Below are 12,532 nucleotides of genomic sequence, written 5' to 3' on the forward strand. Positions count from 1 at the left end.
TCATTGAGAGTCTGAGAAAGAAGTCTAAATATAATCTTATGTAGTGCTGGCTTCATGCCCATGTCAATGGGGCAGTCACATAGTGCCCTGTGCTGAGATGGGGCTGCTTGCTTTAAAGTTTGTATCATGGTCTGGAAATTCTTGATGACATTTTTGCATGTGGCACTACATTTTCATTTGGAAATAGTGTTCACAAAATATGCAGTTTGCTCACATATATATAAGTTCTTTGTATTTTATTACAATGGGAAAAGTGTTACAGGAGAACCTTGAACATACTGTTTGAGATAATTCAGTTAATAATGTTTTGTGATGAACTGAGAACTATAAAATAGTGGGAATGGGAGACACAGTGATGTTACTATAAGAAAGTTATAGAAGGTGGAGGATACAATGATGAGGATAAGGATGAAGATGAGGAAAAGAAAGAGAAGAAAGAAAACCTCAAAGTCAATAAAACTTTAGTAATTTTAAGAGTATTGATCTAAAGTTCATAAAACAAGGGAGAATGTTCTGTTTATTTTCAAAATATGTGTCATTCAGGGTTGGGGACTCTGGTGGAGGCCTATGTAAATGCCATCAACAGTGGATCAGTTCCTTGTCTGGAGAACGCGGTGACAACTCTGGCCCAGCTAGAGAACTCAGCAGCCGTGCAGAAGGCAGCTGACCACTACAGTGAGCAGATGACCAAGAGACTGAACCTCCCCACAGACACGCTTCAGGAGCTGCTGGAGGTGCACACAGCCTGTGAGAAGGAAGCCATTGCAGTCTTCATGGAGCACTCCTTCAAGGATGAAAAGAAGGATTTTCAGAAGAAACTTCTGGTAATGTAGCCTAGAATATAGCCTTCCTGATACCTTTTCTTCTAGAAGTGTGCTTAGACTCCTTCTTTTTACCAGTGGTTCACATGCTTCTCACTTGTAAAAGGAGTTTGGATTCATGTGAAAGACAGGATTCTACAGGCTACATTCCATCCCTTTTTCTAAACACTGGCCTCTTTATTTTCTACTGTAAACAAATTACCCTGTACTTAGCTGTTTAAAACAACACACGTTTATTAGCTCAAAATTCTTCAAGTTTAGATCCCAGCTCAGGGTGTACAGATGAAGTGCTCTGTGTACAACAAGTTGGAAGGGGGAAAAGGCTCAAAGGGCTTAGTAATACTCCCAAGAATAAACAGCAAACAGTTTGTCATAGGATAAGAAGAATATGATTTGAGCCAAATGAGGATTAAAGCCCTGAAGATACTCATACAAGAAGCATCTGAATTGTGCTCCACTGGACTCCAAAATGGGTGCAGGGAGGGGGGCTGCAAAACTCTCAATATAGGCAAACCCCACAAAACTACATGTAGTATATGTTAAGAATTAAGACTGGAGTTGGAAAGAAGTAAGAGTGCTTGTTAAAGGATTGTTTGGAGTCTGAAACCATTGCCTGTTTACAATGGGATCTTTGAGACCGTAAGTTTTCACCTTCCAGTTGCTATTATAGCAGACACTGTTTTGGGAATGGATGGTGGCATCCTTGAGTGTGATAAAGTTCAGGAGATTCAAGTTCTCAGTGATGCAGAAACATGCCTGAAATCACATCCACAATGGCCACCAAGCTCAGTTTTGAATTTCTGCACAAGGTATTCCATTTTGATTTTTAAATATATTCCTTTAATGATTGAAGCAGATGTAAATGCATGCCTGATAGGCCACAAACAGGTTATTGTATTTAGCATAAAGTTTAATTTAAATCATGTATAAGCCACACTGTCATCCCTGCATGTAAATATGTGACTATATCTTTCTTCAGCACTCATATGGGCTCTGGATAACCACCCTGCTCCATCTTTGGGCCAGCAATGATGCCCTGTATTCTTTTCTTTCTAATCTCTCTGATTACTTCTTCTGCCACCAACAGGAGAAGACTACCTGTGAAAGACTTAAGTGATTAGGTAATGTCCACTAGGGTCATCTCTACTTTTTGAAGTATCCTATGCTATATAACATAATCTAAAGGCTAATAGAGTTTTGCCAAGAGAGTGCACTAATTATAGCAAACACCCTCTTCCAACAACACAAGCGACCATGCTATACATGGACATCACCAAATGGCCAACACCCAAATCAGATTGATTATATTCTTTGCAGCCAAAATGGAGAAGGTCTGTACAGTCAGCCAAAACAAGACCGGGAGCTGACTGTGGCTCAGATTAGGAACTCCCTATTGCCAAATTCAGACTTAAATTGAAGAAAGTGGGGAAAAACACTAAACCACTTAGTTCAGTTCAGTTCAGTCACTTAGTCGTGTCCGACTCATTAAGAACCCAAGAACTGCAGCACGCCAGGCCTCCCTGTCGATCACCAACCCAGAGCCCACCCAAACCCATGGCCATCGAGTCGATGATGCCATCCAACCATCTCATCCTCTGTCGTCCCCTTCTCCTACTGCCCTCAATCTTTCCCAGCATCAGGGTCTTTTCAAATGCATCAACTCTTCTCATCAGGTGACCAAAGTATTCGAGTTTCAGCTCCAACATCCACTGGATAATTGAAAAATCAAGAGAGTTCCAGAAAAACATCTATTTTTGCTTTATTGACTATGCCAAAGCCTTTGACTGTGTGGATCACAATAAACTGTGGAAAATTCTGAAAGAGATGGGAATACCAGACCACTTGACCTGCCTCTTGAGAAACCTGCATGCAGGTCAGGAAGCAACAGTTAGAACTGGACATGGAACAACAGGCTGGTTCCAAATAGGAAAAGGAGTACGTCAAGGCTGTATATTGTCACCCTGCTTATTTAACTTCTATGCAGAGTACCTCATGAGAAACGCTGGGCTGGATGAAGCACAAGCTGGAATTAAGATTACCGGGAGAAATATCAATAACCTCAGATAGGCAGATAACACCACCCTTATAACAGAAAATGAAGAAGAACTAAAGAGCCTCATGATGAAAGTGAAAGAAGAGAGTGAAAAAGTTGGCTTAAAGCTCAACATTCAGAAAACGAAGAACATGGTATCCAGTCCCATCACCTCATGGCATATAGATGGGGAAACAGTGGAAAGAGTGACAGACTTTATTTTTCTGGGCTCCAAAATCACTGCAGATGGTGATTGCAGCCACGAAATTAAAAGGTGCTTGCTCCTTGATAGGAAAGTTATGACCAACCTAGACAGCATATTAAAATGCAGAGACATTACTTTGCCAACAAAGGTCCATCTATTCAAGGCTATGGCTTTTCCAGTGGTCTTGTATGGATGTATGAGTTGGACTATAAAGAAAGCTGAACGCCGAAGAAGTGATGCTTTTGAACTGTGGTTTTGGAGAAGACTCTTGAGAGTCCCATGGACTGCAAGGAGATCCAACCAGTCCATTCTAAAGGAGATCAGTCCTGGGTATTCATTAGAGGGTCTGATGTTGAAGCTGAAACTCCAATACTTTGGCCACCTGATGCGAAGAGCTGACTCATTGGAAAAGACCCTGATGCTGGGATATATTGAGGGCAGGAGGAGAAGGGGATGACAGAGGATGAGATGGCTGGATGGTATCACCAACTCAATGACATGAGTTTGGGTGGGCTCCAGGGTTGGTGTTGGAGAGGGAGGCCTGGCGTGCTGCAATTCATGGGGTCTCAAAGAGTCGGACACGACTGAACAACTCAACTGAACAGAAACATATGATCAACGTTCAACTTACTCAGAGGTCCAGGAATGTCCATACCAGGGAGAAAATTCTTGGTGATCATAATTCTGCTTACCATTGGCATATTCACAGAAACTTTGTTCTTTAGTCTACCTTTGCCCATCCTCCCAGTTAAAAAATCTCTTACAGGAAAATCAGATCAATTATAGTTTACAAGTACAAAAGTGAAAAATAAAGTTCCTATATTTTCATACACTCAATCCCTCAATGAAGCAACAATTCAGAAAGAGTTCAAAATTCTGTTGTGTATACTTAACTCATTAAATTAGGCAATAGATTAGCTATGTATTAATATATACATCTTTATCTATAGCACCTAGGTTGCATAGGAAACCCTACTTCAAGTCATAATTGAGCTTGCCATTTTTCATTGTTGATGGGTGGATCACAATTAATCCTATTACTGTTAAAGAACAATGGAATTCACAGCTGCCAATCCATCAGTTCACAGATATTGAGACTAAGCCAACAGAGTTTAGAGACTTCCTATAAGTCACACAGAAAGTTGGTCAGATCTAGAAGTAAAACTAGTCTCCTGACTCTGTATCTATTATTCTGTTTCTCATGTGCCCTGATGTGCGACTGCTTCCTTCAAGAGGATCGCAGTTGGACCTTCTCTTCTAACAGCTTCTTTCTATTGAATTTCTCTTCATTTCCTTGACAGGTCATGATCAAGAAAAAGAAAGAAAATTTCTTGCTGCAAGATGAAGAAGCATCTGTTAAGTATTGTCAGGCTGAGCTTAAGAAGCTTTCAGACCCCTTGATGAAGAGTATTTCAGAAGGAACTTTCTCTGTCCCTGGAGGACACCTTCGCTACTTAGAAGCAAGGAACAGGTTTGAAGAGAACTATAAACTCATTCCCAGGAAAGGAGTTAAGGTGAGCAGTAAGGGGATTGGGAAAGTACAGAAGATTGGAGTCAAAGGGTCTTTGCTGGTTCTTTTGAAATTCTAAGAGCATAGCACCATTTTTGTAAAGAAAGCAGAGCATGGTGGTATTTCTAAACTTTTATATTTATATCCACAATTTGGCAGCTGCTTGGAGATCTGGGTTCAATCCCGGGGTTGGGAAGATCCCCTGGTGGAGGAAATGGCAACCCACTCCAGTATTCTTGCCTGGACATTTCCAGGGATACAGGAGCCTCATGGGATACATACAGTCCATGGGTGAAGAAGGAGTCAGACATGACTGTGTGACTAACACTTTCACTTTCTTTAAATAAACTAGAGATGCTTCTTCTCAAAGACAGGATCTATTATCAAGAATCTAGATGAAAGAGAACATTCCTTTCAATTAGCAAACACTGTAATAGGTTTTGAAAAAACCCTAAATCAAAAAGATACCAGCATCCCAATGTTCATTAGCAGCATTACTTACAATAGCTGAGACATGGAAGCAACATAAGTGTCCATTAACAGATGAATGGATAAAGGAGATGTGGAGTGTGCATATACTGGAATGCTACTCAGTTATCAAAAAGAATGAAATTTTGCCATTTGTGGCAACCTGGATGGACTTGGAGGGCATTATTCTCAAAGCAATGTCAGACAGAGAAAGACAAATACTGTATGATATCACTTACATGAGAAATCCAAAAAATACAACAAACTTGTTATTATAACTGAAAAGAAGAAGACTCACAGATATAGAGAACAAATTAGTGGTTACTAACTTGGAGTGGGGGCAATATAGGAGTGAGGGTGGGAAGTACAAGAGACTGTGTAAGATAGGCTACAAAGATATATTGTAAAATCCAGGAAATATAGCCAATATTTTGCATTAACTATAAATAGAGTATAACCTTTAAAAATTGTGTAAAAAATAAAATAATAAAAATTTTAAATGAGTACCCCCAAAATGGACTTTCTGCAAAGTGTAGGGGAAATTAAAGAAAAGTTGTTGTTCTCAAGAAGTTTATAATCTTACCTGAGGACACATAAATAGCCATTGGATATGGTGGCACAATGGTTATCATACAGGTACACACTGATAGAGATAGTGACAGGGACGATTGTAGTGGTAGTGATGATGACTGACGTATGTTGAGCACTCACTACTTCCAGTGTCTTTAGGTGTTTCGGTTAGACTATCGATTTAGTCCTCAGAATAATATAGATTAGATACTGCTATCATCTTCATTACAAAATTGATAAGTATGACATAAGGAAAAGGAACTCAGTTACCTAATGTCACATATCTATCAAGTGGTAGTGCTGATAGGGTAGCTGTTAGGTTCTTGGCAGCCATTCAGAACTCAGAATAATGCTTAAGAAAGCTTCCCGGAGAAGGGAGCAAAAGCTACACATTGAAATGTCAATAAACGATAACTTAATAAAGAATGGGTAGGTGAGCTTGAGTTCGAAGGAAAGCAATGTGCAGCTAGAGCAGTTGCAAACAGTGGAGGATGGGTGTTTTTACAGCTGCACATAATTCCGGCATCTACAACCACTGTGGGGTCTGAAGAAAGGTGAAGAATTTACAGGGTCAAACCTGGAGGGTCGTTGCTGTTGTTCAGTCACTAAGTCATGTCTGACTCTGTAATCACATGGACTGCAGCATGCAAGGTTTCTCTGTCCACCATATCCTTGAGTTTGCACAAATTTATGTCCACTGAGTCAGCAATGCTACCTAAACATCTCATCCTCTGTTGCCTGCTTCTCCTCCTGCCTTCAGTCTTTCTTTTCAGTGGGTCAGCTCTCTACATCAAGTTGCCAAGTATTAGAGCTTCAGCTGCAGCATCAGTCCTTCCAATGAATATTCAGGGCTGATTTCCTTTAGGATTGACTAGTTTGATCTCCTGCTGTCCAGGGGACTCTCAAGAGTCTTCTGCAGTATCATAGTTCCAAAGAATCAGTTCTTCAGTGCTCAGCCTTCTTTAGGGTTCAAATCTCACATCTGTACTTGACTACTGAAAAAACCATAGCTTTGACTATATGTACCATTTTTTGCAAAGTGATGTCTCTGCTTTTTAATACACTGTCTAGGTTGGTCGTAGCTTTCCTTCCAAGGAATAAGCATATTTAATTTTATTTTTGGACTCACCATCCACAGTGATTCTAGAGCCCAGGAAAATAAAATCTGTCTGCTTCCACTTTTTCCCCTTCTATTTGCCATGAAGCAATAGGACTGGATGCCATGATCTTAGGGGTTTTTTTTATTTTTAATGTTAGGTTTTAAGCCAGCTTTTTCCACTCTCCTCTTTCACCCTCATGAGGCTCTTTAGTTCCTCTTCACTTTCTGCCATTAGAGTGGTATCACAGGCATATCTGAGGTTGTTGATATTTTTCCCAGCAATCTTGATTTCAGCTTGTGCTTCATCCAGTCCAACATTTCACACGATGTACTCTGCATGTAAGTTAAAAAAGCAGAGACACAATATACAGCCTTCACATACTCCTTTCCCAACTTTGAACCAGTTTATTTCAAACTAACCATTGCTTCTTCTTCTTTTTATTTTTTTTGATTTTTTTAATTTTATTTTATTTTTCAACTTTACATAATTGTATTAGTTATGCCAAATATCAAAATGAATCTGCCACAGTTGTTTCTCAAGGGACAGATAAGGTGGACTGGTAATCCCACCTCTTGAAGAATTTTCCACACTTTGTTGTGATCCTCACAGTCAAAGGCTTTAACATAGTCAATGAAGCAGAAGTAGATTATTTTCTGCAATGCCCTTGCTTTCTCTGTGATCCAACAAATGTTGGCAATTTGACCTCTTTGAAACCCTACTTATACATCTGTAAGTTCTTGGTTCATGTAATGCTGAAGCCTAGCTTGAAGGATTTTGAGCATAACCTTGCTAGCATCTGAAATGAGCGCAATTGTATGGTAGTTTGAACCTTCTTTGACATTGCCCTTCTTTGGGGTTGGAATGAAAACTGACCTTTTCCAGTCCTGTGGCCACTGTTCTTTTCCAAATTTGGTGAGGTAGTGAGGGCAGCACTTTAACAGCATCATCTTTTATGATTTTAAATAGCTCAGCTGGATAGATTTATCACCTCCACTAAATTGTAGTAATGCTTCCTAAGGCCTATTTAACTTCACACTACAGGATGTCTGGCTTTAGGTGAGTGAGCACACCACTGTATTATGCAGGTCATTGAAACCTTTCTTCTGTAGTTCTCCTGTGTATTCTTGTCACATCTTCTTAATCTCTTCTGCTTCTGATTAGGTCCTTATTGCTTCTGTCCTTCATCATGCCCATTCCTTGCATGAAATGTTGCCTTGATATCTCCCATTTCATTGAAGAGATCTCTAGTCTTTCCCATTCTATTGTTTCCCTCTATTTCTCTGCATTGTCCATGTCAGAAAACCTTCTTATCTCTCCTTGCTATTCTCTGGAACTCTGCATTCGGTTGGGTATATACTTACCTTTCTCCCTTGCAGAGGGAAAACTACTAGGCCATTGAGCTATGACCTAAATCAAATCCCTGATGATTATACAGTGGAGGTGACAAATAGATTCAAGAGAGTAGATCTGTTAGACAGAGTGCCTGAAGAGCTATGGATGGAGGTGTGTAACATTGAACAGGAGGCGGTGACCAAAATGATCCCAAAGAAATCTGTAGGTTCACTGAATGATAATTTCCCCAGGAAGATACGATATTGAGGTTTCCTGACAAGTCTTTGCTCTTTGTTGTTTCCTCAGGCAAACCACGTCCTCCAGAGCTTCCTGCAGTCACAGGCAGGAGTAGAGGCAGCCATCCTGCAGGCAGACCAGGCCCTCGCTGATGTGCACAAAGCCGTGGCAGGTACAGGGAGGACTGAGCTCTCAGAGGGGAAGGTGGCTCCTGTGCTGCCCTTTGGCAGGTTTGGGAGGAAACACTTTCTGACACTAGAGCTTCCTCTTCTTCTGTGGATCCTCTCTGCTACATGTGGAAATAAACAAGGGAGTTTGGGTTGTATGTACACCCAATCAGTGTGTCTACATCATATACAAAAGCAGGTTGTCTGATGTGATAGCAGGAACAGTCAGACTCCTTCCCACCAATTTAATGTCATTTTAGTCTTTGAGCTCAGAAAGGTATAGCTCAGCATAACTGTTCTTTGTTTAAAACTCTTGTGAAGCAGAGGAATATACCAAAAGACAAGCAGCAGAGATGAAACAGGATCTGCTAATACAGAAACTGAATGATAAGAAGCAAAAAATGGAGGCACAAGAGAGAAGCCACAAGGAAAGTATAGCCCAACTGAAAGAGAAGTTCATGATGGAAAGAGAAAAGCTTCTAAGGGAGCAGGAAGAAGTGCTGGAGCACATGCTGAAGGTAAGTCTAGATGGGCGTGGGCAGAGTCCGATGGACAAAATGCTAGTTTCTTAATAATAAAGGGACAGAAATATGACCTATAGTCAGATCCCAGAGAAAATCCAAAGACAGGTTTCATGTAACATCGGTGTGGATTGTGCTGAAGAATTAACCTCTGTAACAATCAGCATCTTCTGCAGTGCTAAGGCTTGGAAGGGACAAATAAAGGCCCAGGCTCCTGGACTGAGGATCAAGCTTCCCCTAAGTGAACAGGATCCCAGTCTTAGAGTACTTAGGACTTGCAGTACAACCATCGAAGACCTGTAATATTTCCATCTGCTCTCAAAAGTATCAATTGTGCTTCTACCAAATATAGGATGCTGAAAACTTAAAATGGCTACATTATTTCCAGATCTGTCTGATTCACTTTATACACCTAAAGTAAATGAATTCTTTGTCCAAACCTGGAGTTTCGGTGTCCTAAAGAGAGTAAGCAGACCTCATTATTTATGACATGTATGTGGTCACCCTACCTCAAGGGAACTGAGAAATATTTAGAATTCACCTACAGTTCAGTTCAGTCGCCCAGTCGGGTCTGACTGCTTGCGACCCCATGAATCGCAGCACGCCAGGCCTCCCTATCCATCACCAACTCCTGGAGTTCACTGAGACTCATGTCCATCGAGTCAGTGATGCCATCAAGCCATCTCATCCTCTGTCGTCCCCTTCTGCTCCTGCCCCCAATCCCTCCCAGCATCAGAGTCTTTTCCAATGAGTCAACTCTTCTCATGAGGTGGCCAGAGTACTGGAGTTTCAGCTTTAGCATCATTCCTTCCAAAGAAATCCCAGGGCTGATCTCCTTCAGAATGGACTGGTTGGATCTCCTTACAGTCCAAGGGACTCTCAAGAGTCTTCTCCAACACCACATTCAAAAGCATCAATTCTTTGGTGCTCAGCTTTCTTTGTAGTCCAATTCTCACATCCATACATGACCACAGGAAAAACCATAGCCTTGACTAGAAGAACCTTTGTTGGCAAAGTAATGTCTCTGCTTTTGAATATGCTATCTAGGTTTGTCATAACTTTCATTCCAAGGAGTAAGCGTCTTTTAATTTCATGGCTGCAGTCACCATCTGCAGTGATTTTAGAGCCCCCAAAAATAAAGTCTGACACTGTTTTCACTGTTTCCCCATCTATTTCCCATGAAGTGATGGGACCGGATGCCATGATCATAGTTTTCTGAATGTTGAGCTTTAAGCCAACTTTTTCACTCTCACTTTCACTTTCATCAAGAGGCTTTTAGTTCCTCTCCACTTTCTGCCATAAGGGTGGTGTCATCTTCATATCTGAGGTTATTGATATTTCTCCTGGCAATCTTGATTCCAGCTTGTGCTTCTTCCAGTCCAGCATTTCTCATGATGTACTCTGCATATAAGTTAAATAAGCAGGGTGACAATATACAGCCTTGCTGTACTCCTTTTCCTATTTGGAACCAGTCTGTTGTTCCATGTCCAGTTCTAACTGTTCCTACAGTCCCTCCCAAAGTGCAATCTTAGGGCTGGAACACATTAGTGGGGTAGTTTTAAGTCCTGACTTAGGCCTAACTACTCCTTGCCCAGGGAGATGGTGTTGAGGGATCCTGGGAAGCTAAACCAGGGATGCTCTCACTCCCCACCATGTTCAAACATTTGGAAATACTGGACAAACTCATCAAAGAGCATCTAAAGTAGTAGTGAAATAGACACATGTGCTGAGCTACTGAGGCTGTTAGATACTGTTCTTTCAGTTCAATTCAGTTGCTCAGTCGTGTCCGACTCTTTGCGACCACATGAATTGCAGCACGCCAGGCCTCCCTGTCCATCACCAATTCCTGGAGTTCACCCAGACTCAGGTCCATCGAGTCAGTGATGCCATCCAGCCATCTCATCCTCTGTCGTCCCCTTCTCCTGCTGCCCCCAATCCCTCCCAGCATCAGAGTCTTTTCCAATGAGTCAACTCTTCTCATGAGGTGGCCAAAGTACTAGAGTTTCAGCTTTAGCATCATTCCTTCCAAAGAAATCCCAGGGCTGATCTCCTTCAGAATGGACTGGTTGGATCTCCTTGCAGTCCAAAGGACTCTCAAGAGTCTTCTCCAACACCACAGTTCAAAGGCATCAATTCTTCAGCGCTCAGCCTTCTTCACAGTCCAACTCTCACATCCATACACGAACACAGGAAAAACCATAGCCTTGACTAGACAAACCTTTATTGGCAAAGTAATGTCTCTGCTTTTGAATATGCTATCTAGGTTGGTCATAACTTTTCTTCCAGGGAGTAAGCATCTTTTAATTTCATGGCTGCAGTCACCATCTGCAGTGATTTGGGAGCCCCCAAAAATAAAGTCTCACACTGTTTCCACTGTTTCCCCATCTGTTTCCCATGAAGTGATGGGACCGGATGCCATGTTAGATACAAAAAGATGACAGTTGGATATTTTCAACAGGGTACTGTCTTCTTTTTACAGGTGCAAAGGGAACTGCTCAATGTGGACTTTCAAAAAAAATCTGCTGAATTACGTATTGAGATAATTAGACTACAACAAATAAATATAAGAAATGAAAATACATGCTTACTACTTTAAGGATCCCGGCAGGTTTTACCTTTGTGTTAATGTCCTTATGAAGTGACTTTCTTTAACAATGTGCATAGGGATGATGTATCTTATGTGCATTAAAGATCTAAACATAAGACAGAAACTATAAAACTCTTAGGAGAACATAGGCAAAACACTCTCCAACATACATCACAGCAGGATCCTCTATGACCCACCTCCCTGAATATTGGAAATAAAAGCAAAAATAAACAAATAGGAATTAATTAAAATTAAAAGCTTCTGCACAACAAAAGAAACTATAAGCAAGGCGAAAGACAGCCTTCAGAATGGAAGAAAATATAGCAAATTAAGCAACTGACAAACAACTAATCTCAAAAATATACAAGCAACTCCTGCAGCTCAATCCAGAAAAATAAACGACCCAGTCAAAAAATGGGCCAAAGAACTAAATAGACATTTCTCCAAAGAAGACATACAGATGGCTAACAAACACATGAAAAGATGCTCAACACTACTCATTAGCAGAGAAATGCAAATCAAAACCACAATGAGGTACCATTTCATGCCAGTCAGAATGGCTGCGATCCAAAAGTCTACAAGCAATAAATGCTGGGGAGGATGTGGAGAAACGGGAACCCTCTTACCCTGTTGGTGTGAATGCAAACTAGTACAGCCAGTTTTTTAAGATTCCTTAAAAAAACTGGAAATAGAACTGCCATATGACCCAGCAATCCCACTGCTGGGCATACACATCCAGGAAACCAGAATCGAAAGAGACACGTGTACCCCAATGTTCATCACAGCACTCTTTATAACAGCCAGGACATGGAAGCAACCTAGATGCCCATCAGCAGATGAATGGATAAGAAAGCTGTGGTACATATACACAATGGAGTATTACTCAGCCATTAAAAAGAATACATTTGAATCAGTTCTAATGAGGTGAATGAAACTGGAGTCTATTATACAGAGTGAAGTAAGCCAGAAGAAAAACACCAAT

At 41.0% G+C, this 12,532-nt stretch overlaps 2 protein-coding genes across 3 annotated transcripts in view; both read left to right on the forward strand.

Moving 5' to 3' along the window:
- LOC102391059 (guanylate-binding protein 6) overlaps positions 1-11,770 on the forward strand; it is a 43,619-nt gene extending 31,849 nt beyond the window's left edge. The window contains exons 8-12 of one of the 2 annotated variants that reach the window (XM_044944738.2): positions 544-824; positions 4,360-4,572; positions 8,345-8,447; positions 8,764-8,960; positions 11,443-11,770. In XM_044944738.2, the coding sequence (XP_044800673.1) occupies positions 544-824; positions 4,360-4,572; positions 8,345-8,447; positions 8,764-8,960; positions 11,443-11,559 (911 nt within the window). In that variant the 3' untranslated portion in view covers positions 11,560-11,770. The remainder of the gene's footprint in view (positions 1-543; positions 825-4,359; positions 4,573-8,344; positions 8,448-8,763; positions 8,961-11,442) is intronic. The other variant, XM_044944739.2, reaches the window with a different exon arrangement.
- LOC102399202 (guanylate-binding protein 4) overlaps positions 1-12,532 on the forward strand; it is a 105,923-nt gene that overhangs the window by 31,811 nt on the left and 61,580 nt on the right. The gene's annotated exons all lie outside the window — the stretch shown is intronic.

The sequence above is a fragment of the Bubalus bubalis genome, chromosome 6 (assembly GCF_019923935.1).
Source record: "Bubalus bubalis isolate 160015118507 breed Murrah chromosome 6, NDDB_SH_1, whole genome shotgun sequence".
In the NCBI taxonomy this organism is placed as follows: Eukaryota; Metazoa; Chordata; class Mammalia; order Artiodactyla; family Bovidae; genus Bubalus; species Bubalus bubalis.